The sequence below is a fragment of the Epinephelus fuscoguttatus genome, linkage group LG18, assembly GCF_011397635.1.
Source record: "Epinephelus fuscoguttatus linkage group LG18, E.fuscoguttatus.final_Chr_v1".
In the NCBI taxonomy this organism is placed as follows: Eukaryota; Metazoa; Chordata; class Actinopteri; order Perciformes; family Serranidae; genus Epinephelus; species Epinephelus fuscoguttatus.
This window is the reverse complement of record NC_064769.1, coordinates 4,293,393-4,320,324: the sequence shown is the minus strand read 5'-3', so window position 1 is coordinate 4,320,324 and position 26,932 is coordinate 4,293,393. Positions and strand designations below refer to the sequence as shown.

The following is a 26,932-nucleotide window of genomic DNA, read 5'->3' as shown; positions in this document are numbered from 1 at the left end:
AATTGCACGGTAAATTAAAAGGGATTAATTGCCATATTCATGCGTGTTTGTTTTCCTCGTCTCCCTCCACCAAAGAGACTGAACGACAAGAGCGTTCACTTCCGTGCATCGTCTGGCAGCCAGATGAGTTGGTTCATTAGCGTAATGAACGGAGGGAAAGCTCTTGTCATCGAGTGTCTTTCTCTCTGTGGGGGAGGTGGGGCCATGGGCTACACACACACATACACACACACACACACACACACACACACACACACACACACACACACACAGTGCGATCTTGTGAGGGGGAGACGAGGCGGAGGAGAACACAGAGCTGAGCATAAGAGAAAGACAGGGAACTTCCTAAACCAAATGCCACGACCCCTGTGTGGGAGTGTTTTGGATTGAAACCAAATGACAGAGGGGAGCCCAGTAATTTGGGCGAGCCGGTGTGCCGGGTTTGTTCTAAAACCATCTCAACAAAAAGAGCGAATATGACCAACTTAACTGCACACCTGCTACAACAGTAACATGCTGCTCTAACACTGATGCTTCAGTATTGATAATCTAATGATGCTATATATAATAATATCAGTCAGAGGAACCAAACACTACTTCTACTGCAATACTTTAACTACATTTTTCCCTCTCAGAACTGGTTCTTATGACGTGTTGTCTGACCACATCAGAAATCAAATGTGTTTGTCATTCTGAACAGCTTCAAGGTGGAGTGAATGTTAAAATAATTAGGCAATAAACATCAAAACACAACATTAGATGTCATATTTGGGTTTATATTCAACTAAGGAAGCATTGTGTGATCCATGTACTATATATCCATATATATCTATCTCTCTCTCTCTCTCTCTCTCCATATATATATATATATATATATATATATATATATATATATAGTAACACTGTAAACACAACATGGGAGCGGGATGGGACGGGAGTCATTCTTGTGGGATTGGGACGGGACAGGATTTTTTTTTTTCCTTTTTCATGGGATTGGGACGGGATGGGATTATTTTTGTGGGAATGGAATGGGACTGAAAATCCACTCCCGTGTCACCCTCTGCTGCACAGTATTGATACAATTTTGTGATCCCTTTTCTTTGTAATTTAAGGGTGAGATGTATGGATACAAGCAGCAAATGCATCAGTTTGCTAATGTCTGCAGTAACATATTTCAGGTTTCCTTTTCACCTGTGTTTGAATTTAATAGATCCGGACACATGAGTGGATGCACATCCATAGCAAGAGACTGAAATTTAACATCCTTCTCACAACATATGAGATTCTCCTCAAAGACAAGGTCAGCTACTTATTTTTATCATGGACCATGATGTTGGACTGTTGTTGTTAATCACTTAATCGCCTTTATTTTTGACATGAAATGAATTAATAAAGGTCATTCCTGAAGTTGTGGAGTATAATATTAGTCCATGTAAAACTTGTAATATTTGTGTCTCCAGTCATTTTTGGGCAGCGTTAACTGGGCATTCATTGGTGTGGATGAGGCTCACCGACTGAAGAATGATGACTCCCTCCTCTACAAGACCATGATTGACTTCAAGTCAAATCACAGGCTTCTGATCACTGGAACGCCACTGCAGAACTCCCTGAAAGAGCTCTGGTCCCTGCTGCACTTCATTATGCCTGAGAAGTAGGCCATATCAATTGTTAGGCTCAAAGACAAACACAGTTTTCTCCTAGCTGCAGTGATATAGAAGTGTTGTTTGAATATGTTCAGTACTCCTTAATACCAGAACAAGTTAGCAAAATAAAGCTTGTTGTCAAAGAAGTACTCCATTGATTTTTACACACCAGGTTGTGTTTACAGGTCTTGGGGAGTACTCCTGCATTTAAGTAAACGTCAGTTGTGGCTGAAAATATCTGGGGCTGTGGAATTAGAGAGAAGTGAGCTTACCAGATCTCTGTAGCCTGCTTGTCATCTCTGCTTGAGATTAGTGGCTCAAGGCAGTATTATTTATTACTAGCATACCACTTACCTAAATTGCTGACCAAACTGTTGGAGGTCCAGTTGCATTGTGGGTAGTGCAGGCATCATGTTTTGGCAAGGAAGAAGAATGTGTGTAACAAAAGGAATGATATGTCTGGTTTTGCTGCTTCAACTCTTCAGACTTTTATAAAATTTTATTTTTAACAAAGAAAAAAAAACAGCTCTCATATTAAGACCCAGATCAGACTGCTTTACCAAATTTTACGCAATTGGCGCAGCAACAAAATGACACTGTGTCCTTACAGCAAACAAGCATCCCACTATTATCACATTGCATCTAACATTGGAGCTTTCTGTTGACACTGTATCCATTAAATAGGCACTTTTATTACCTCGTGTACAGACCACTTAAATATCAGCTGTGCACTCAAGATCGTACTGGATTTGTAACCACTTAAAAGATGAGGGTGTAGCCTACTTGCTATCTCCCTCTGTTTGTAACGTTACTTTTAAAACAGAAAAAACTTTTCATATTGTGATGTTTACTGGAAATGACCCTCAAGCCAGCCTCCACCTATGTTGTAAATAATAAAGGAGGTGTCATAGAAATAATTCCTCACTTCAGCTTCATGAATTAGGTGCTCCTGTCTATTGCAGCACTTTCAAAGGGAGCGACAGGTAGCTTATTAATCGAAACGGGCCATCCGGGAAAAAAAACGCTCAAAACGGTACATTACGTCGCTCGCGGCTGATTAGGACACCTGCTTTGCTGGATTGGTGCCCTTTTGGTTTTCTTGAGAGACTGTGCCATGTCTCCTCTTGTCACCCCAAAAAACACATAAAAGTTCTAGTAAACAAACACAGTGTGTGCAGCTCTGCCACTCCCACATCTACTAAACTTTGTTTGCTGTCATTTTGCCGTGCTCTCTGCCTGTCAGACACTGTTGTCTCCATTAGTCCATTTATAAACAAACATGTTCATCAGGTTGACATATTGCTAATTACTAACGCAATACAAGTTGGATTTAGCACTTTGACACTATTAACACAGGTTGGTTATGCCTGAACATATCATAATGACCAATTTCGGTTCAGCTATTTAAGCTTATACACCAGACAGGACCGGCAAAACCGGAAGCCGACCCAACTCTAATTTGTATACATTTTATTTCTGCCTTTCCTAAAGTCTTTGATTTTTCTCCTGTGAAGTACTGGGTAGTTTTAACTCTTCAAGCCTCAATTATTCAAAGAGGCAACCTGACAAAAGACATGGGGAAACTCGTTAGGCATATGCAACATGGGATAGGGGACACAAGTGGACTTCATTTAAAGGGGTCACAAGTTTAAACGTTTGGCAACCACTATTTCAGCATTTTTTCCAAACTGTCAAACCCTTTGTCACATACAAAATTGAATAGGAAATGGCAGCATGATCCCAGAATGTGGGAAAGAATGTGCAGCCAGCTATTATTTATCAGAGCAGAGTGCTTCCAAGGTGTCAGCAACCACTTTTTCTAAGTCCAGTCCCAACAAAATAGAAGCTGAGCTTCATTTTTCCTGCTTCATCCAACACAACAGCACACTGAAAAGGTCCTAAAATGTGGTGGTAGAGCAGTATATCATGAAATGCTCAATGGTAGAAACTAATCTTTGAAAATCTTTGTACGAAGTAAGAGGGATAAAACTTTTTGCATGTTCTGCTTCTAAGGAGGAATAAATGAGCAGTTTTGTCCTGTGTCTTGTACCATGAGTTGACTGTATTGCTACACCTCCACTGATGTATGTTGTATATCTTGTTTCTCAAGGTTTCACTCTTGGGAGCTGTTTGAGGAGGAGCATGGTAAAGGCAGGGATTCGGGCTACACCAGTCTGCATAAAGAGCTGGAACCTTTTTTACTGCGCCGAGTCAAGAAGGATGTGGAGAAATCTCTTCCTGCCAAAGTGGAGCAGATCCTCAGAGTGGAGATGAGTGCTATCCAGAAACAGTATTACAAGTAAGAGCTGGACAATACCCTTTAAATCAGAAATGTGTTGACATTTTATTTCTTGTCATTATGCAACTCTAAGTACTGCTCAGCTATAAAACAATCTTGATATGTGATCAGGATCAAAATTATGTCCGTAACAATGGTAAGCTTTGGACATTTTTAATTGACAACAGCAGTCAGTGTGCAGCCTCTCTCCTCTGCCTCTGCTCTGTGTCGCTGCCCTGCCTACACACATAGTGGACAGCAGTTTAACTTTAGAGCAGAGCCCACAAAGAAAGAGTGAAACGCACTCAAGAATATGTTTTACTGGATTCAGTGACATCAGTGCCCTTTATCCATAAGTGCAACAAAAGGGAGACAATATAAATTCAATTTTTCAAACACGTGTTGAACAAGCAGAACTCAAACTTGCAGAAATATGGTGTCCTCAGCCACTTTGCCTGCTGTAATTTGCTGCCTCCTGTTAATCCACATTTGTATTACACGGCCACGGAGCTCGGCATGCTAAATTGCTGAAGGTAAACTCATATTATCTTCCAAAGCTGAGCAAAATGTTGATTAAAAAAAGGTAACACGAGGTCAGTTATATGGAATTAGATGGGTATCTCCTGAGTGATGAAGCACAGATTAAGACGTTCTGCATATTATGCTGTCGGGACAGGAAAGACAACAAATCTTTTCCATCACCTGAAAAGGTAACATCCCAGTGACAACACCATTATTTTTACAAGGCAAGCTAACTTGTATTGTTTTGTTAAGGCAGATAAAGCAAGTTTGCAAAGTTAAATGTTTTCATGTACAGGGTTCTAGAAAACCTGGAAAAATCATGGAATTTCACAATCACATTTACCAGGCCTGGGAAAGTCATGAAATTAGTCAAAGTCATTAAAAGTTTAGGAAAAGGGGCGTCGGTGGCTTAGTGGTAGAGCAGGTGCTCCATGTACAAGGCTGTTGCCGCAGCGGCCCGGGTTCGAATCCAGCCTGTGGCCTTTTGCTGCATGTCACTCCCTCTCTCTCTCTCCCCCTTTCACGCTTGTCTGTCCTATCAAATAAAGTTTAGGAAAAGTGATGGACTTTTGTTGTGTATAATGAAATTGTAACAATAGTGTTTCGTGGATAATCTTCCACATGGCATAACATTATGGCAAATTTATCTTCTGCAGCTAATGACTTAATGTAGATCTAATGTGTTGATGTTTGACAATGTTTAGTTTACCATTGCGTATGTTTCGTCATTACTTGCCTGGCTTCGTCTCATCCTTCCTGTATGCCAGCTGGCTGAAATTATGTTTCAATAGAGTGTGAATCTGTTATATTTTTTTAAAAAAAATCTGGGCAAGTGGGCCAAGTAAAAAAAAAAACAAAAAAAACCCCCTTTATTATGGGTGCTTAAAAAGTCATGGAAAGTTTGGAAATTTTGTCCATGTGTGGGAATGCTGCATTTAGGTGTTATTCAGTATATTCTTTTATCACAAAATATGTTTAAAACCAGGCTGTGTTTCCACAGTTAAATGTTTATGCTACTCATTTTGATATGTTAATAAACTATATTCTAAATTTCACTAATGAACCCTTGTTTCTCCAGGCTTCAGTTGTTATCAGGATACTCTGCAAACTAGTGGCATTATCAAATTATAAATTTTGGTTAATATTGATATTGCTCAATATGGAAAAAAAACACTGTCATCATATTTTTTGCCATGTTGTCCAGCTTTACCTTTAGCTAAACCATGAGTGCTTTAAAGGTGATTTGTGCTGACTTGAAAGCGGTAATGTGTAGAAAACTTTGATCCAAAACCATTTTATTTTGACGACATGAACAGTGGCCCCGCCACTACTGTCCCCGACACAGTAAAAATACCGTAAAGCCATATTTCCATTTTCGGAATGGTACCTTTGGAACTAAAAGTAACCCTTTGACATGGTAAGTAGTCTGGCATTTCCACCAGTACTTTCCACCAAACAGTACTCTTATAAGTGGGCGGGATTGTTGTCACTCACTGCTCCGTCCAGCACTCACTGTATTTCCTTTTCACTGATGACACAGAGGGAAGCCTCGAAGATCAACTCATTACTAAAACTGTATGTAATCCAAGAGAGACAATAAAAACGAATGGAATAGTAAAATTTGTCATACTGAAATTTAAGGTGTGCTGATGGATTCACGTTGTCAACTCAAACATTTAGTAACAAACAAACATTCCACAGTTGGGCAGTCGGCCCAGTGAATTACTTTTTTTTTCTCAGTCTACAGCAACTGCAAGAAGCAGCAAAACATCCTCTCATTTTATAGTTATAGTTTACTAGTGTAACTAAGACTTGCCACAGTATGAACAGTGGTTACTAAGCCTCAAAACCAGCCAGAACTCAGCCCTGAGCAAGAGTGACAGTCCTCTATTGACCAACTGACGGACCGCATTGTCTCTGGCTCCACCTTTTAGTACCAGATCTGTGTTGTAGCTTCCCTAACAGAGGGGTGACCAAAAATGGGAACGGTTAGGAATGGTTCCATTGGTACCATCCACAACTTTTCACAGTGGAAATGGGGGGGGGAAAAAATGCGTACTGAACTGAATTGAATTGTACCGGACTGCTTGGTGGAAACAGGGCTAAGACTCTAGTGAAGATGTGCTGCCAGTGAGAAGATGAAATATGAACCAGGAAGCCCAGATTAAAGTCTTCTTAGGTGCCAATGCAGGCTTTACTGAAATGAATGATGATCCTGAGTTGTTTGATTCAGCAATACTGTGAGTCTAAACACAGCTTTATTTCTCCCACCATACTCAGAGATCCTTAGAAGTGTCCTGCAGCTCAGTCAGTTAATCTGTGTTCACCTCCTACTTGAGTGATAGTTTGTCATTATGAAACAGGACATGTTTTGTTAATCTAGTTTTGCAGCTTGACATTTTAGCATAATTTATAGAATAGAATATTAATAGTCTGTCTGTGTCTGTCTCCTGTTTGTGATTAGATGGATCCTGACCAGGAACTACAAGGCCCTGAGTAAAGGTACCAAAGGCAGCACTTCAGGCTTCCTGAACATCATGATGGAGCTGAAGAAGTGTTGTAACCACTGTTACCTTATCAAACCCCCAGAGGACAACGAGTTCCTCAACAGAGCTGACGCCTTACAGGTCTGTTTATCTTCTGTTATTGTGTTGCAACATCAGGGCTTTGGTTAGTCCTGACAAATGGTATGTTGTTTTGTAATTTAAAGTCTGGGTAAGAAAAAATAATAATATGTGTAGTGAGTTTGTCCCACCAAAGAAAAAGATGTTATTTACCACCCAATCCAATTAAATGACTAGAAAAATCGCCAAATATATAAAATTACGTTTCAAAAGTGTAAAAAAAGCAGTATTCTCTGCTTTCAGACATTGAGCTGAACAAGTTGAGAACACACTTGCACCTTGATCAGCAGTCGTGGCAACCCATTTCAAATTGTTGACATATCAGGAATATCAGTTGTAGCTGCTTAAATTTCAGACAATAATGAAAATTCATGCTCCGTTGGAGGTCACAACAAAGAGTGTATTTGTGTTATGTAGGGGTATGTTGGGAGGTGGGGGAAGGCTTAAGGAGTTTTATCCACAAAAGATGAGGCTAATTGAAACAATTTGGACCAACTAAGTGTGTGTGCTTAAATCCAGCAGGATACCAAATGAACACCGTTTAATGTACAGCAGAGTCCTGCACTGGGTCGGGTACCTGACGGGTACCCACAAAAACAGCTGATTTGCGGGTGGTTTTTAAAAAAAAACATTTTTTCCCGGGTTCGGATCTGGGTGGGAAAAAATCGGGTTTTAGATAAACACATTAGTCATTAGTCCGGTAAACTACAGATAACTATCTTGGTCATTATTTACTCTCCGACTCGCCTCCGCTATTTTGCAACGGTCGTTGGTTCAGCTGTTCACACGCGTTTCACCATCTAATAACACAATTTCTGATTGGATGACAGAATCAACATGGCTGCCACCGTCTAACAAGCGCCGCTTCCAAAACAGTAAATAATTATTTAGGTATTTGAGAAATAAGTGGATAAAACGTACAACTATCACTTTATAATGTTTCTGAAGTGTTTCCCTGATGGATTACTTCTCTCCTCGATGGATTCTAAAAATACGTGACAGCTTGTAACTGCTGAATGTCGCGCTGGACAGAAAGTAAGTCTGTTATTACACATGTAAAGTTCCTTTACATAGATTAAAAGTTTAAAAGCATTAAACGTAACAAACGAGTGCTTTTACACTCGTATGGGAGAAGAACACAGAGGGTTGATGATGGAGCTGAAGTCAGGTTTTTATTGTGAGAGCTGCTTCATTCAGGTCATTGTTTACTCACTGGCACCTTAACTGTGGCGATATGCTGTTCAATATTCAGCCAATATGACCCAAAATGATTACTTTAAATCCGGGTTACAGGTCGGGCCGGGTTGCGGTACTAATTGGCCTGATGCGCAGGTTTGCGGTTTGGGTGCGGGTTTGTACGTCGCCGGGTCGGGCAGATTTTGAAAACTGGACCCGTGCAGGACTCTGATGTACAGTATACTGATTTCATAATATTACTTGGAGAAGAGAGACTGTAACCCTTCTTTTCCCGACAGCAACTGATCCGCAGCAGTGGGAAGCTGGTTCTGTTGGACAAACTGCTGGTGCGTTTGAAAGAGCGAGGTCACAGAGTTCTCATCTTCTCCCAGATGGTACGGATGCTGGATATCCTAGCTGAATACCTGAGGAGCCGACAGTTTCTCTTTCAGGTAGCTACACACAGTTTTCACATAACCATCAACACATAACAGATGCACCTGCAGGGTTTTCCCTAGATATTTAGAGGGCATAAGTGCTGGAGTTGGGTGTGGTTTACAGGAGGGCTGGCAAAATAGAGAATATCAAATATCACAATACTTTTGACCAAATACCTCAGTATCGATATTTTGATGATATTGTAGCATTGACTGATTATGCTTTTACAAAATATTTCCACAATGTGATTGTTGATAAGTAGTAATGTGTATATATTGACTAAGTGGGTAAAGACAAATAATAGAACAGCTAGAGCAGTCTGGTACTTCAGAACATTAGATAAGATAAGATACACCTTTATTGATCCCACAATTGAGAAATTCCAGTGTTATAACAGTCAAGGAGAAAGAGTCAGATTAAAAATTTCAAAATTTAAACTTAAAAACTCTTCCACATATCACTCTTGATATAATAATATTTTGTCCAGCCCTAGTTTGAAGGCTCTCCTCCAAGACAATTTAAAGATTTTTGACTTAAAAATATTCAGTTTCACATCATTTTGGACCATAATTATTACTATAGATGGAAAAAAAATGCTTGAGGACAAAACTTGCTGTATTTAGATAATTTATTAATGCACTTATCACAGCCTTTATCTGAATATTTAAATCTTTTGTATTCTTTTATATTTAACAAAATGAGCTTGCTAATAATAATTATAATAATTATAATAGTCTAGACAGTGGGTTCCCAACTTCCAGGCACCCCTACCTGCCCATTTTCCACATCTGTCTGCTCTAGCACATCTGAACCAGCTGATGCTCATCCAACAGTAAGGGCTGCTGAGTTGCATCAGGTGTATTCAAAGCATAATACATGTAAGCATCAATTTTCTTGCACTTATTTGCTAACTTGCAAATTTGGCACTCAAGTAGTGTGTGTGTCATTTTCTCTGTGATTATCTTCGTGTATTAGTAAAAGCCAGTTATAGCCTGACATTCTAACAGAATAACTGGCAGACAACCGGCAATATCATGAATTGCTTTTTACTTGTAGGACCAGTATTAGGGATGCACGATATTGAATTTCTTTTCGATATCCGACATGTTGATATCCATTTTTCCCCCCACCTAATTTTTTGTCATCATCAAGTCTCATCTGTAGTTGAATTAACTTGATATTATGCATGCATACTCTTATCATGATGGCCCACCAGCAGATGGAGACATGAAATGGAATGCTTTTCAATGTATGTAAAATTAATTCATTGTGCAAAATAAGAAAAAGCATGTGTGCCAATTCTGAGAGTTGACAATTCTGACATTTCAAAGCTGTTACTTGCCAATACTGATGGTGTGCCGATATTATTGTACATCCCTAGGTAGTATACCTTCTAATCAATTCAATCATATCTCATTAAGTGAGATTTACACCATTGTACCAATGCTTACAGCGATTAAGCCAACTTTTGGCTTTTTTAGCCGCAAAAACCCTGAGGCGTCTAAGCCATAAAAATGGTAGGGAAAACCCTTTGCTGTACATACATACACAGATATGCTCCACAATCTTCTGGAATTTCCTTATAGCTGAACAGAAACAATGAAATGTCATCAACACATTGATATAAATTTCTGAATTTGTAGAGATTAGACGGCTCCATCAAAGGGGAGATGAGGAAGCAGGCGTTGGATCATTTTAATGCTGAGGGCTCAGAGGTAAGTTCATACAGTAAATGCAGTTCATGCTTTTATGAAAAAAAACAGTACTTAAACATATAGTGAACCGCCTCTTGTGTCCCCAGGATTTTTGCTTTTTGTTATCAACGCGTGCGGGTGGTCTGGGAATCAATCTGGCATCAGCTGACACAGTAGTCATCTTTGACTCAGACTGGAACCCCCAGAATGATCTCCAAGCCCAAGCCAGAGCCCACAGGATTGGACAGAAAAGACAGGTAAGCAACAACTGTCATAAACCTCCAACCATTTTTAATTCTTTGTTTGTTGTAATGTATGTATGTACCATCAGTTTTTGGTATCGTTACATCCTTAGTACCTAGTATATGTGTCAAATGAATATAGGGGAGTTAAAACCCTAGCATCTCCCTCTGAAATGTATTGGTGTACAATTACACAAGTACCTCAACATTCAAGTACAGTATTTCAGTAAATGTACTTAATTACATTCCACAAATATGGCTTTCTAGCTGTATTCAGATCATCCTCAGTGGACATAGATTATCTACCTAATCCAAATGGAGTGCTAGAATGTGTTTAAATGCTATTCTGTTACTATAGACAGTATACAGTACTGCTGTCTGCTTGTGGACTTGCAGGTGAATATCTACCGTCTGGTGACGAAGGGCTCAGTGGAGGAGGACATCATTGAGAGGGCGAAGAAAAAAATGGTGCTGGACCACCTTGTCATTCAGAGGATGGATACTACGGGGAAAACTGTTCTCCATACTGGTGCTGCTCCCTCCAGGCAAGCAACGCATACTAGAGCTATGCAACTTAAGCCTAGTTCACATTACACGATTTTCACCCAGATTTTGCGTTGCAGAGACTATCGTAATATTTGAGTGTTCATACCTGGTGACGTGTGTTTCTGTCAGTGGGAGTCTCACAACCTGTGTGTGCACACCACAAGATTTCTCCACCGAGCCCTCGCCGGCAGAGCCCCAGATAATGTGGTGACGTCACCAAACTTGGAGACGACACAGCGTAAAGGCATGGATATTCTTTATTATCCTGGGTCCAAACACAACGCACTGATCCTGTGGACGCTGCCATTGTTGTTGTTGCTTGCCAGCCTGCTTGTCAGTGTTGCCAGATCTTGGGAGAGAAACAAGCAACCAGGGCTGTGGAAACAAGCCCAAAAGAAGCGACTGCAGTCCGACATACTATCATGCGTTTAAATAACTTACTAGACGGATATATATAGAGGAGGGTGATGTTTAGAGAGCAAGCCCAAATAAGCAACTCCACTTTAGAAACAAGCCCAAAGTGGCTAATAAGCGGACCTGGCAGGTGGCAACCCTGTGGCTTGTCCTTCTCACATTTCTTCCGTCCTCCTGCGTGTTGACGTGGGACATATCCCGCCTCTCTTTGGCTGATGCTCTTTGTCAGTCGTTTCAGACTTTTTTAGCATGCCAGATATCCAGTCCCACTCACAGACGAGGGGGCAACTTGCTTGTAGTCTTGTTCACACATGAGGACTCGCCTTTGCAGGTGGCTCTCAAGATCATCTGCGACGTCAAAATCGTGGTGAAAATCGTGTAATGTGAACTAGGCTTAACTGAATATAAATAATGATTTTGGCTTCCCACAATTAAATGAAGATGATCATCTGCAACATTTATGTTTAGAATATGTGCTCCGCTCATAGAAAACTCCATTACACATCAAATAAACTAACAGCAGCCTTCACTTTTGAAGAGCTGTCATGCTGATACACGTGCACCTTGCAGCAGCAACCTGTGAAAAACTGATTCTTGCGACTGCAGATGGGCAAAATGAAAATCATTCGTCATCAACCATTGTCATCTGTTGTTTGGAAATATTTTGGATTTAGGAGAGAACGAATTCTATGCCAGGAAAGGATGAGATGGCAAAGCAACACAAATAACTTGTTAAACCAATTGAAATAACACTACAGTCTACAGTACCATGAATGCATATAGGCCAAAAAGAGTAATGTTGCTAACGTTACACAGTAAAAACTCACAAAATGTTAAGAAAGGTAATATTTTTACATCAATGGTCCTTATTAAACAGAGAAATACAACTATACACTGTTGGAATTGGCGTTTCTCTCGGTTATGGAACTGAGACTGGTTTAATCGCCTTATTAACTCACTTCATTCAAACTCGTCAGAAACAAAATAAAACTCACCCACACTGCCTTGGTTACTCGTGCTACTCATCCAGTTAGTTTATCCATTGTTACAACAATCACCAACTTGCTGTTTTTGCTGTCTGTCATTGCTGGCTGACTGTTCACAGTCCTATGCCCCAGACATGTGCTGCAAAAAAAACCCAAAACACACACACAAGAGGTTGTGCAAAGCACATGTGCTGCTTATGCAGCACTTGTGTTTCAGGCATTGCCCATCCAAGACTCGATGTCCATTGTCTTTTAGCTCAGCTGCCTATTCCATCAGTAGTGACCCGAGACTGACCTCTACTGGTGTGTGCTGCGCACTACATGTAATGAGTGATATAGAGAGAGGGGTGCCTGTGCTTGGATTTCAAAATACCCTGGTGTACCTTAATACCGTGAAACCGCCCAAGCCTAGTGGATACGTATCCATAAAGGATGCACTGAATTCAAGAGAATGAAGAAACCCTTATTTTGATGCAATGATTACTGCATTAGCATGAATGTAACAAAACATGAAAGTGAAAGCAATGCCCTGTTTATGTAAATGTAAAGTGTAATAATAATAATTTGTCCCTAAATCAATCAAAATAATTATGATGATTTTGGCTGTTATCATGCAACACATACCACAGTCTATTGCTTGACTGCCTTTCCTCCTTTTGTCTATGTCCTTCTCAAGCGAAAATGTCTGTGCTTGTTGACCACCTTGTAATTAGGGATGCACTATAATAGTGACACGTCATCAGTATTGGAATCAGCCAACAAGCCGATTTCTGCCAATATGGCAAACAGATAAATTTTATTTTATAAAAAGAGAGAGACGACTGGTTGCTCAGTACAATCAAATGTAGATCAAAACCTTGTGGTGGGTGTTCATGTAGAACAGAAAACAGCAGGATACACAGGAATTTGATCCAGACACTCCAAAAATCTGGAAAATTAGGAAGGAAGTATTAAACCCCTTTATTGTAGTAGCTAAATTATTTAATCAATCAATCAATCAATCAGTCAATCAATTTTATTTATAAAGCCCAATATCACAAATCACAATTTGCCTCACAGGGCTTTACAGCATATGACATCCCTCTGTCCTTAGGACTCTCGCAGCGGATAAGGAAAAACTCCCCAAAAAAACCCTTTAACAGGGAGCCAACATGTTTTTCAACCACTGCAATTCTTCATCTGTGCTGTTTACATCTGTTTTACAAATTTCTGAAACCACCACAAAGTAATCCACCCTTAGAAAACAAAAGGCTGTGAAGTATTATAATCATAATTGTTTTTTTTGTTTTTTTTATAAATTTATATAAATCAGACCATAGAATAATAATACTACACAATGCAAACATGAATATGTGGTTTTAAACCAGGGTATTGCATAAGTAGGCCTACATAAATGAAAATACATATAAAAATAAAGATAAACCGGAATACAAGCACACAGATAAAGAGGAATTTTCTGTCAGAGGGTTTAGGGAATAGAGTTGCATAATTTTTCATAATATATGGATATATCAATATCAATATCGGTTGTTGGCCAAATGAATTATTATTTATCGGCATATTGAAAAAAATACAATATCATGCATCCCTACTGATGAGTGTAGCTTTCTTTTCCACCCCAAAAAATCAAAACAAGGTCTAATTTATAGTGTCTGTACTCCTCTCAAAGGTTGTCACAACACTTTGCTGTTATCTGACTTCAATATGTTTTATTAAATACAGTTCAGCCCCTTTCAACAAGGAGGAGCTGTCTTCCATCCTGAAGTTTGGTGCTGAGGAGCTTTTCAAAGAACCAGAGGGTGAGGAGCAGGAACCTCAGGTATGTAGTTACATAATGAATTATGTATATTCATAATCACAACTTTTCTCTGAAGTATGTTGGAATAACACATCATGGCCTTTTTGCTCTGTAGGAAATGGACATTGATGAGATCCTCAAAAGAGCTGAGACCAGGGAAAATGACCCTGGCCCCTCCACAGTGGGAGAAGAACTGCTGTCTCAGTTCAAGGTAGAAAAAAATCTTGTTCTTGATTTAGAAATGGGTTTACAGTATCCAAAATTTTGATTCTTTGTTCTGTAGCAATTTAAAATTTACAGTTGTCTGTGACCTGAACTGTGCAGGTGGCTAACTTTTCCATGATGGAAGATGAGGAAATAGATATTGACTCTGAGCGTAGTCAGCGGAGTTGGGACGATATCATTCCTGAGGAGCAGAGGAGGAGGATGGAAGAGGAGGAGAGACAGAAGGAGCTAGAGGAAATCTACTTGCTGCCTCGCATGAGGAATTGTGCCAAACAGGTACACAAGCAGTCATGCCATATGTAAAAAGGACTTTTGATTTATATATATATTTTTTTATTTATTTATTTATTTATTTATTTTTTTTTTTCATTAAAAAAAAGTCACTGCAGTTTGTGTGGTATTATGTGTTTTGGGTTTTTAATGAATTTCCAGGTGATTTTCTTGGTTTGTGTTAACAGATAAACTTTAACGCCAGTGAGGGCCGGCAGAGCAGGAACAGGAGGTACTCTGGGTCTGACAGCGACTCTCCCTCAGACCGAAAAAGGCCAAAGAAACGAGGACGGCCTCGGACCATTCCGCGAGAAAATATCAAGGGCTTCAGCGATGCAGAGATCCGGAGGTGATTATATCAACAACCAACTGCTCAGTGTTGCTTTTTATCTAACCCTCTTTGCAAATTCCTGTTAACACCTTTGTGAACTACTTACAGGTTTGTCAAGAGTTACAAAAAGTTTGGAGGACCACTGGAAAGGTAAGTTACATCATATTTCTTATTGTTTTTTTAAACAACTGACAACAACAACATGCCACACAGTCTGCTTATCATGTGTCTTTATCACTCAGATTGGATGCTATTGCTCGTGATGCTGAACTTGTGGATAAGTCTGAACATGATCTGAAACGCTTGGCAGAGACTGTTCATAATGGCTGTGTCAGAACACTACGAGAAAACCCCTGTGGACCAGAAAAGAACTCAGGTAAACAAACACAACTTCATACAGATTAAATACTGCATCAGCACATTATAGGAAAGGTTTGTGTAAATGTATATTTTGTTAGAGCTTCAACAACTAGTCAGTCGTCAGTAATGATACATTTTAATGTCTTTGTCATTGATTATTGAAAACAGGTTGCTGAAACCTTTGTTTCAGAGTCAATTCCACTCAGCAGTTGTGGAGGTTGTAGCCACATCTGGCTCAAAAATATTTTAACTGACTTTATTAACCTTCAGCTGAGAGCGTTGAGGCTGCCAACAAAAACACTGCACTGTTTAGCATCACAGTTTTGTAGTTAAAGGGTAACTTTTAAACCAGTTTTCTATGCTTTAGTTGAAAAGAAATCCAGTTTATCTTCATCTCAGAGTTGCAGATTTCTAGACAGCAAATAAGCTGTGGTTCATACACGCCTTGTATATTGACATTGTGCCCCCCTCAGATGTGAATTACAGCAGAAACCACTTAAGCGATCGAGGTTACAGCAATCAACTGTTTATATGGATCAAAAAGTTTGGGACAGAAATATTCACATACAAGTGCTGTTTAAAAATATGCTTATAGGGCTCAAAAGGGCACGTGACTTTGCAATGCATTGTGTGTAACCAGTGCCATTTTTACGGGCAATTAGTTTTGTTTACATTGCGTTGCGCTGGGAGAGACGTGAAGTCAGAGATTTAAATGGACCGGGCAAAGGAAAAGTGTGTCGGACGGTACCAAGACAAGCTGGACCCTGTTCCAAAGGCTCAGTACCTTGACAAAATCCAGAAAATAGGTGGAGTGGATCTGTATGAGCACAGAGACTGCACTCGGGATTTAAAAGCCCTGCCGCCGTTGACTGAAGCTGAGCTTGTCCTCTATCTCGTCAACGTTAAGTTATTATACCAGCGATGAATTTAGGAATGCCAAATCTTTAAGGGCTCATGGGCAAGCAAACTTTGGGTGGGTGCAGGACCTCTGAATTTTACGCCTTAAAGAGAAGACCGTCGTCATTTCAGAGGTGTGTAAACTTTACAAGCCTCACTGTGTCCCACCTCCGTGTGGTGCTGCCTGTTTGCTTGCTCAGGTTTTGGCTAACATATCTTGGTGTCTGCTGGACCATTTTATGTCAAACAAAAAATATTTTGAATCCTGAAATCCACTCTGCATTTATGTGGTAAATATGTATGGGCTTCTCAGTTGTTTATTTCAGAATTAGGGCATTTTCACACCATAAATCTCTAACTCTCCATTGTCATACGTGGGTGGGCACAACATGGAGTTTATCTTTATTTTTAACTTTCACTTCTTAACCACAATTTAGGACAAGTTTACTCCTGTGGAGACAACTGAGAAACAATGTTTTTAGTGACATCAAGATGTGTACTTTTTTTTCTCCTTTTTTTTTTTAAAAACGGGATTAAAAGTCCTGACTGCACAGCTGTGTTAGATTTGTCCCTAGTTCTATTTCAGTTTTTGCTTATTATATAGCCCAACGATCTTCTTCCAGTAGCGATCGTGAGAACGATTGTGGCAGTTAATGACACAGCAAGTCTGCACCATTTTCAAACAATACAGTTACTTTTAAAATGCTAAAACAACAACAACAGAACACAAGCGTCGCAAAACGTAAACAACTTTCCAATTGCCCGCAAAGCCCACAATGCATTGCGGTTTTTCCACCTCCGCTACGTCACCCTTTTGAGCCCTATTGTAATCAAGTAGTCCACTTACTGTGGTAATTTTGGGTCTTTTCATACATGACGACAAACAGAAAAACAATGTAAAAATATAGTAATTCTGTTTTCTTAACTTTACCCCAAAGGTACTTGCCTTGCAGTTATCCGTTTGCTTCCAGCAGGCAGGGCCTAGTATTAAGTGAACAGTATAAATGCAGCAACAATGCAGTCAAATTAAGTTTATGTCCTTATGAGTTATGGTTAGCATTACTGTATCTTAGCACTCACTCATTTAACCCAGTGTGCAGCTCAATGACTCAAACACACCTACAATTTTGACAATGTTAGCCTGACTCAGGCTCATGGTGGACCTGCCAGCAGTGACTTCTGCTTGTAGTGATGATGTTTTTCTTCTTTTGAGGTGTGTGAGGACTTCCAACTGTTTTTATGTGTTAGCGCCACTGATAGCTGTGTCCAGAGACATTATTTTTTCAAGTTGTCTTTCCAACTGTCAGTCCATCCCATTCTTGTGAATGTGATATTTCAATAACACGTAAAGGGAATAGATTCACATTTGGCACAAATGTCCACTTGGACTCAAAGATGAACCGATTACATTGTGGTGGTCAAGGTCACTTTAACCTTATCGGTCTAGTTTTTGTGAACATGATATCTCAAGAATGCCTTGTAGAATTTTTTTTTTTTAATTTGGCTCAAATGTTCACTTGGACTCAACAATGACCTGATTAGAATGTGGTGGTCAAAGGTCAAGGTCACTGTGACCTCACCAAACATGTTTTTGGCCTTCACCCAATAATTCATGACAAAATTTCACACAAATTTCAAATAACAAAAAAACACTTTTCTGACCATTATACTGTGTCATATATCAGTAACAGAAGGGGAGACATTTGATCTGAAACTGAATTGGTGACTAATCTTGGGTGTCCACCTTGAAACTGTGCTGATTGTATAGATCTTTTGTGCTGCTGAGGGGAAGATGTGTGTGAAGCATCCATGTTCTCACAGACATGGATGTAAACTCTAACTGTAACTTGACTGGTTCACAGAGGCATACAACCACAAAGTGATACTTCTAGTTGACAGTAATCCATGATGTGACTGCATTCAGCTTATTGTGTTGGAAAATTTTGAGGAGGGCAGAGATGCCAAGTAGTGCTGCACGATTTGATAAAAATGTGCGATTGCGATTTGAATGGACAATATCGCGATTTGCAATTGCGATTACAATATAATAACTAAATGGTATCATTAGTCTTCTTGTGTTTCCCCTACATTATATCAGGGGGGCACTGACCTGACCTGACATAGTTATTGTTATGGACAGTGTAAATAACCATAAACAGACTGAGCACAGTCAAGCACGCTGCTCACACAGCAGCGCAGCATGGCACTGACATAAAGCAGAACGAGCCTGTGTTGCGTTCAGGCGTTGTCACGTAAATAACAAATTCCAGCACGCCATAGCACAACACAGCAGCATGTCAAGTGGGCCGAACCCGAGCAAAATTGCTCAGTTTTTCATTTGTTATTATATAGTCTGTTACGGAGTCCGTGATTTCCCCGAGACACTTACAAATGTTTGCGTAATTGTGTTTTGTTTTATGCCGGCTTTCAATTGTCTTTTTGTCTTTAATGTTACGCGGCTTGGCTTTCTCTCGCATGCATGCTTCGTACTTTTCTCTGTGGTGTCTCAAGTGCTGATATAGATTGGTCGTGTTGCCGCGGGACGTGGCGACTTAAACTTTTAAACTTGTACACAGCACGTCTTTCTGTTCAACGTAACCGTACCTGAATCCAAAGTATCGCCATATAATAGATGTTGCGTTTTTTCCGCCACCAATTCAGCCTGTTCATGGTCGTGCTCATGCTCTTCTTCACCTTCTGTGTTGGTCACTGCTGCACACACCAGGATAGCTTGTGGACGTGATGTCAACAAACTCCGCACACTGTAGGAGAGGCAGTCACGTTCACAGACACACACGTTAACATTTATTTACATTAAATCGTAAATCGCAGCCTTTTATGCGGTTCTGTAATCGCACAGCCTGACATTGCCATTGCAACTGCGATTAGATTAATCGTGCAGCACTAATGCTAAGTGGACATGTTATAGTGGGACTAAAAGCTGTGCAATCTCTCCTTTGCTGTAATATGTGTTTGTGGCTGCAGCTGTTGCTGTTTATGTTGTGTAGAAAGCTACATTTTGTCTGCTTTGAATATTATTTTATTAATCAGCTGTATGTGCAGGCTATAGAAATGGAATTTACTGTTGGTTTGGGCATAAAGGGTCATGTTGCTAATGATGATCCACTAATGTCTCCACTAGTGTCTGCCTTTCCCTTCTCAACATGTAACAGTAACATACTCGGAAGGCTTTTTTATTGACCCACATTTACTTTCACCTAAGTAAATTTTTACTTAGGTAAAAACTTTAGTACTTTAACTTGAGTATAATTTCTTTAAAGTAACAGTACTTTTACTTTAGTACAATATTCTAGATATTCACTAAGTAGAGAAGCTGTCTGTTTTTGTTACATTTACTACTTTTTTAATGTAATAAACATACAGTAAAAATTTTAGGAGATAGTTATCTGCATGAAAAGTAACAAAGAAAATTGTAATAGTTATCAGCTTTGTAGTGATCAATTTGATCTCAACAGACGTGATCACTTTAAGGACTTTCCACTGTATTTCTTCTTTCGCTGTTGTCTCTTACAGAATTACATGGCTATTAAAGCATGAACCTCTATAAAACTGTTGTTTTTCCACTTTCCACTGTGATCATCAGGAGGCAGGAGAGGGAAAGTGAAGGGTCCTACATTCAGGATTTCTGGAGTCCAGGTGAATGCCAAGCTTGTCATCTCTCATGAGGAAGAGCTGGCTCCACTCCACAAGGCCATTCCTGCTGACCCTGAAGAGAGAAAGAAGTGAGGTTTCCAATACGCTGCATGACTTATGTTAGACAGGATGGGTTATCACAGCTCATTTTTATTGCTCTGTGTTACACTATATACATATATATATATATATATATATATATATATATATATATTTATATTTATTTTGAATAGGTATATGATTCCATGCCACTCGAAGGCAGCGCACTTTGACATTGAGTGGGGGAAGGAGGACGACTCCAGCCTTCTAATAGGAATCTATGAGTATGGTTACGGCAGCTGGGAAATGATCAAGATGGATCCGGACCTCAATCTCACACACAAGGTGAGTTCAGGCACATAAATCTCTTTATGTGATCCCAGTGGATCATGTATATGTCCTATTGTCTTTTTTTTTTGTTTTAAGTTACATTTAAACTGTGTACTGTGGAAGACATAAAAAAACAGCCCCTTAAACTAGGAATCTTTTTTGTTAGCTCAATACCTATGCCAACAACTGTACGTTTTAAGACTTTACTCAAACTTCTGCATGACAACAACAGCGGCTGCCTCCGTACTTCCTCACTCAGAACATACGAGCATCTAGCACATGTGCAGTGAGAAACATAGCACACAACATTTTTTGTGAGACCTTTACTTATGCAGTTTTATTTTTTTTAGTTTACAAAGGTATACTTGGGGTTTGGCAATATGGGCAAAAATGTTTACAATAAAAACTTAATTATAAGTTGATATCAATAACATTCACGGTAAATGTAAAATCATTATTTCCAGGCTGATTTTCTTTCTCCTGTGTTAAAAAAGATTATGAAAAACACTTACACTCCAAAACAGTGGAGTATTTCACAAAGGTAGATTCAGAACAATTATAATCAAAATACTGTCAATAACTTAAGCTATAAATAGACACATTTTAATTGTGGTCAGCAGCATGGGTTGAAAACAAGTGTTGCTGACATTGTAAACTAATAAAAGATGGATTTTGATGACGTGAAGTAGGGCTGCCACTAACGATTATTTTCATTGTCGACTAATCTGTCGATTATTTCTTCGATTAGTCGACTAATCATTTCATCAAAAAATGTGTTAAAATGTTGAAAAATGTCGGTCTGTCTCGCCCAGACCCCAAAATTACGTCATCTAATGTCTTGTTTCATACTCACGCCAAAGGGTTTTAGTTCACTGTCACAGGAGAGTGTGTAAAGCTGCCACAATCTGAACGTAAGAAGCTGCAGTAAGAGTATTTTGGGGTACTTTTATAGTATTTTTCTATGAAAAATAACTCAAACCGATTAGTCGACTACTAAAATAGTCACCGATTATTTTAATAGTCGATTAGTCATCGATTAGTCAACTAATCGTGGCAGCCCTAATGTGAAGTAGCGTGGGATCATTCATTTAGTCATATATTATGTCATTCCATTCTAATGAAATAATTGCAAGTAACATTAGCTAACATGACATCAACTTGCTAACTTATTGGATATGTCAACTAATGTTACACATACTACTGCTGTAGCCAGTGTTGTGTAGGGTTGGAGGAAAAAATCAGTACAGCATAGTATCACAATATTTTTGTGTGGCAATATCGTTTCAACACACAGTGCCAAGTATCAATTTTTTTATCCTATAAGTTATTAACATTACAAATACAAATTAAACTTAGGGCAGCCTACTAGAATAATATAATCATTTGGGTTTTTTTCAGTTCACTGGATACATGTTGCTACTGCAAAAAAATTGGTCTTAAATTCATTACTCAAAGGTCTTAAAATTGTTGCGGAAGGAATATTTAATCTGACTTTATTTTTTTTTTATTCTCGTGGCACTTTTCTGTGAGTATCCATGCACCGTCCAATAATGGCACGCGCTGGTGGTAGCACATACACAATGAATGGGTTCATCGGCGGAGGTCTGTGCTTTGCGCGCTCTGTGTGAAAACAGATTAACGGCGCGTGCTGGCCACCTGGCACTCAATATGCTGCTGTAGTGGTTTGTTTTCCAGACATGTGAGTATCTTTGAACAGTGAAAGTTATTCTTTATGACTTTTTACTTGTTGGCAGTGATTTGTTTTCCACAGAGCTCTATGTGCGAGCCTTGTACTCGCATTTGCGACTAAAAATAGTTGTGTGCCAGCAAAACAAGTCATTCAGCACGCTGTGTGAGTCCAGATTTCAACCAGCAGCAGAAACAAAAGGCGAATCATGCAAGTTGTGGGTTGAACGGGGGTCACAGACAGGAATACGGTGGTCAAATAGCCTACGGCGGCTCTGCGTTGCAAAATAACGGCTTACCGGCAGCGACAGAGAAATCCGACCCCAGGTCCAGTAGCCTAATTTCCTCTTGTTGGCGTCATGACTGCCGTTCACATTTCTCTCTGTGGCAGGTAACGGCCCACAAACCTCACCGCACTTTAGGGAATTTTCTTATGAAGGGACTGTTCTTTACTTGTCAGAGGAGTAGGGTGGCTGTTTGATTTTTATTTTATTTATTTATTTTATTTCAATCCCCCCTATGTTAATCACTTATTGATGCTGTTTTTCTATGAATAAGTCAATAAATAATTTATTCCATTGAAATATCATTGATGTATTATAGAAGTGATTTATCTTTTTATAAATGACAAAAGGCACATCTGCCTCATTTTTGCTGTGGTATCCTGATACTACTCAGAACCGTGATACTTTCGCTGGTATCATACCATGGGTCCCAATTTTGGTACCATGACAACACTAGATGTCACAACCATTCCATTCGGAGTTGTGCAGTGAAGCGGCTCTGGTGCCGCTTAGAAAAGTGTTCCCCCACTTCTAATTTTACAAATTAAGCACTGGTTATAGTACAGCAGGATCCCCCAACCATTGCTTATATTTATAGTTTTTTCAGTCTTAAATTCCGTTCAAGGTGCCATTAAAAAGGTCTTAAAAAGTCTTAAATTTAACTTACTGAAACCTGCAAGTATAGGGCCCGACTGATTTATCGGCCATTAGAGAATAAAAGTTGGCCGACTGACGCCGATGTTAACACTTATATTTTCATCACTAATAAAAAGCAGGGAATATGGTGTTTGACTTAGAAATGATGTCCTTGTCTTACTTTTTGCACTATAACCTACCTCTGTTAAATTGGCAATAATAAGAAGAAGAACTCTGGTACTGTGAACATACATGTGAATGTCTTTATTCCATAATATCAGAATCGGCACCGGCCCCAAAAAATCCATATTGGTCAGGCCCTAGTGATAATATCGCATAGTGGAGCCTCTGGTGATTCCCAGAATCGATTGTGGCAAAATTGATCATGGGGTAGCCCAGCGCTGTTGTCCGTGGTAAAACAGTCATACTAAAAGTAACTTAATGAGCGTGTTGAATGTGTGTGTGTGTGTGTGTGTGTGTGTGTTTTTTTTTTTTTTTTATATATATATATAACTATTACCAGTGTCTTTCTCTGTTTCATGGCAAATGGAGACGAGCGTTTAAGGTACATTTGCACCCCCGTCTCCTGATGTATGGATGGTTAAATTATACAGAACATGTATTGAACATTTGTTATATTCCTATCCAGGAAAAATTCTATCATTGATAATTATCATTTTTGTTTTATTGCCCAGACCCAGTTGTACCATACATGAAGTATAACTGTTTCCCTTATTAACTTGTCTATTTGGGCTAGTCAGCCAGATATATTCGCCCCTTCCCAAAAATGTGTTATATTTTTTAATTAACATTTTCAAATGTCATTACAGAAGCAAGTGCAAACTAATGTTGAGAGTGTAATGAATTTGTGTGCAGCCATTTCTGAAAATGTTTACTTTGTGTATTTTTGATCAGCTCCTACCAGACGACCCCGACAAGAAGCCACAGGCCAAACAGCTCCAGACCAGAGCAGACTACCTCATCAAGTTGCTAAGCAAGGACCTGGCCAAAAAAGAAGCACAGAAACAAACAGGGACAGTAAGTCTCACAGTAACAAGCCTCCTCTACATCGCTAACTAAAATGCTTATATATGGGTCATTTTCAAATTTAAGATGGATCGATTAAAATGTATGTCTCCCAGAATCTACCATGGCTTTTTGTATGTATGTAGGCCAATTCACGGAAGAGGAAACCAAGAAGTAAAAAGAGCAAAACTCTGAAACCAACTAAGACAGACGAGGTGCTAAAGAGCACGTCCTCAGATCCCCCATCGGACAAGAGGTCAGATGATGAAGATGAAATTGAGGACGAAAAGGTACATTAAGATACTACTTGTACTGCTTTGCTTGCTGTAGCATGAAAGGAATGTTTCCTGTTTTTAGTTTGGAGTTGATGTGTTGTTGATGTTGTGACCCTTTCAGGAGGTGACTCCAGTGAAGGCACCAAACAGACGGAGCCGAACAGACAGGGGGGTGGTGAAAGAGGAGGAGGACGAGGATGAAGAGCCTGAGCAGGAGGAAGTTTCTTCATCAGGGGAGAGGGAGGTCAAAGAAAAAGAGATCAAAAAAGAAGGCAAAAAGGAGAAAAAGGAGGAAAGTTGGGACAGTAAAGAGACAAAGGAGCCAAAAGAGAAAAAAGAAACAAAGCCTCTGGAGGCAGTACATAAACAAGAGGAGATCATAGAAAAGGTGAAATAATAATTCTCTATGTGAGATATTTGTTAAATACAATGTAGCAGAGCCTTCAGCATTGTTATCGATTAATTCCATGAATTAAGATTGTCAGCATTAATGTGTTACGGAAAAAAGATGATGATCTGGTTAGGAATTAATTCTTAAATTCTATTCATCAGAATGAAGTAAGGACTGAGGTACGAGAACGAACAAAGAAAGCCTCTGATGTGCCAGTCCATATAACAGCAAGTGGAGAGAATGTTCCAGTATCTGAGGAGTCTGAGGAGCTGGACCAGAGGACCTTCAGTGTGGTATGTTCCACTGATAACCAAAGTTATTAGGTGTATTTTTACTGTGAATTATTAAAATTGTCTCAGTGTATAATGTTACCTGTGAGTTACTGACGAATTGATTAGCCTCATCATTAAGTGATGACTAAGATAGGATCCTGCCAGGCCCAACATGTATCTAAATGGTTTATAAAAAGGCTGTTCAGGCTGTTTTGTGGGTTGCTGCAGTCTGAAATACCTGCTTTCATAGCAGCTTTTCTGAAAAATTGCAAAGCAAGTTGCGATGTTCAGAGGTGTTGTTAAAGGGATAGTGCACCCAAAAATGAAAATTCAGCCATTATAGTAGATAATGGCTGAATTTCCCATATGCTGAGGGAGGCTCAGTTGAAGTTTTAGAGTGCTCACATCCCTTGCGGAGATCCAAGGGGAGAGTGGGTAGAAGCACAACTCCACCTAATGCAGGCTGGGCGCCCCAGATTAAAACGTCGAAGAACACGTAATTGAAACCACAAAATATCTCCATACTGCTTGTCCGTAGTGATCCAAGTGTCCTGAAGCCCCGGCATAAAAAGTTGTTTGGAAAAATGTCATTTAAACTCTGTTTTAGCCTCATTGTAGTCTGTAGCTCTAACTGCCTCTCTGTACACTGCGCTCACGTGAGACCGTGAGACATGGGCACCGCCTTCATGTGTGTTGACGTGCTTTCGCTGGTCTCTCGGCTGAATTTTCATTTTTTTTGGGTGCACTATCCCTTTAATGCTATGAAATTGCAGGGGCAAGTCAAAATTGCAAATACATGCGATTCTTTCTTGGATTCAGAGCCAATTATAATTCTAGTTATTGATATAATTAATTAACCCGGTGGCAGTGTTGGGTAAGGGTTACTTTAAAAGTAATCAAAGTACATTACTGCGTTACTTTTTTAAAAAGTAACCAGTTACTTTACTGCGTTACTCCCTGAGTAAAGTAACTCAATTACTTTTAAAGTACTTTTGAGTATTCTTCATTTCCTATTGGGCAATGAACCACAGGGCACTAAGCCTACATTTTTTTGTCTCCAAAATTCAAGTTATGGACCACTTGCCCTTCACTGAGATCCAATTCTCCTATCACAGCCATCACTTTGACCAGTAGAAACACAGAACGATCTGCTGCCGTAGACAACTGCATGACAACAACACCCCAGCATTTTTAATATTTCCTCTAGGGATGTTATAACACAGAGTAAAAGGGGGAAATGATGGTGTGAAACAGCAGAGGCACTTTGTCAACCCGCTGAGTTAACGTTACTGTCATTAGCATCAAGCTAGCAAACAGTGGTACATCCTCACAGTCGGACATAAAGTAGTAACACTAACAAATAGCGGCAGGGCTTTTACTCACCACAACTGCAGAGGCTCCCAGCTTCATTTAAAACAAACTACATTATAGAAGGTCCGTTATTTATTAATCCCTCTGTGTGTTTATATATTTACTTTTTATCCGCTCCATTGTCTTTGTAAAGTTAACATAGCGCACCTTTATTTCAAACTCAACACTTGTTTCAAATTAAAAGCCCCTTATAACTTTGGCTGAGAGAATCCCTCCATTTTCTAAATAGGCTTTTATTCTGAAACATTTGTCAGAACTTCCTGTGAAAGATACAGTAGCTTGACAGTTTACATATGGCGCTTCAAATGTAGCTCCTGCCATCTGCTGATGCTTTTAGGTGACTACAACAACATGTCGGCTGGCACCGGCTGGCACATGAACAGACGCAGTGACTCAAATAATAGTGAAAGTAATAAAAATAGGACAAGAATAACCCGATGACATCACACACGCCATGAAAAACGACCGGGGATAATTGGTGAGTACCAGCGTGTAGCGTGTACCAGGCATAATGCAAGTCCTGA

At 39.5% G+C, this 26,932-nt stretch overlaps 1 protein-coding gene across 1 annotated transcript in view; it reads left to right on the top strand.

The window, feature by feature from the left end:
• chd1 (chromodomain helicase DNA binding protein 1) overlaps positions 1 to 26,932 on the top strand; it is a 54,474-nt gene that overhangs the window by 11,014 nt on the left and 16,528 nt on the right. Inside the window, exons 12-31 of the mRNA XM_049603982.1 lie at positions 1,211 to 1,300; positions 1,461 to 1,651; positions 3,754 to 3,942; positions 6,908 to 7,070; positions 8,543 to 8,695; positions 10,325 to 10,396; positions 10,483 to 10,632; positions 11,014 to 11,162; positions 14,286 to 14,382; positions 14,477 to 14,572; positions 14,686 to 14,862; positions 15,045 to 15,205; positions 15,296 to 15,337; positions 15,430 to 15,563; positions 20,049 to 20,187; positions 20,332 to 20,482; positions 23,989 to 24,111; positions 24,246 to 24,389; positions 24,496 to 24,762; positions 24,927 to 25,058. Coding sequence (XP_049459939.1) covers positions 1,211 to 1,300; positions 1,461 to 1,651; positions 3,754 to 3,942; positions 6,908 to 7,070; positions 8,543 to 8,695; positions 10,325 to 10,396; positions 10,483 to 10,632; positions 11,014 to 11,162; positions 14,286 to 14,382; positions 14,477 to 14,572; positions 14,686 to 14,862; positions 15,045 to 15,205; positions 15,296 to 15,337; positions 15,430 to 15,563; positions 20,049 to 20,187; positions 20,332 to 20,482; positions 23,989 to 24,111; positions 24,246 to 24,389; positions 24,496 to 24,762; positions 24,927 to 25,058 — 2,820 coding nt within the window. The remainder of the gene's footprint in view (positions 1 to 1,210; positions 1,301 to 1,460; positions 1,652 to 3,753; positions 3,943 to 6,907; positions 7,071 to 8,542; positions 8,696 to 10,324; positions 10,397 to 10,482; positions 10,633 to 11,013; positions 11,163 to 14,285; positions 14,383 to 14,476; positions 14,573 to 14,685; positions 14,863 to 15,044; positions 15,206 to 15,295; positions 15,338 to 15,429; positions 15,564 to 20,048; positions 20,188 to 20,331; positions 20,483 to 23,988; positions 24,112 to 24,245; positions 24,390 to 24,495; positions 24,763 to 24,926; positions 25,059 to 26,932) is intronic.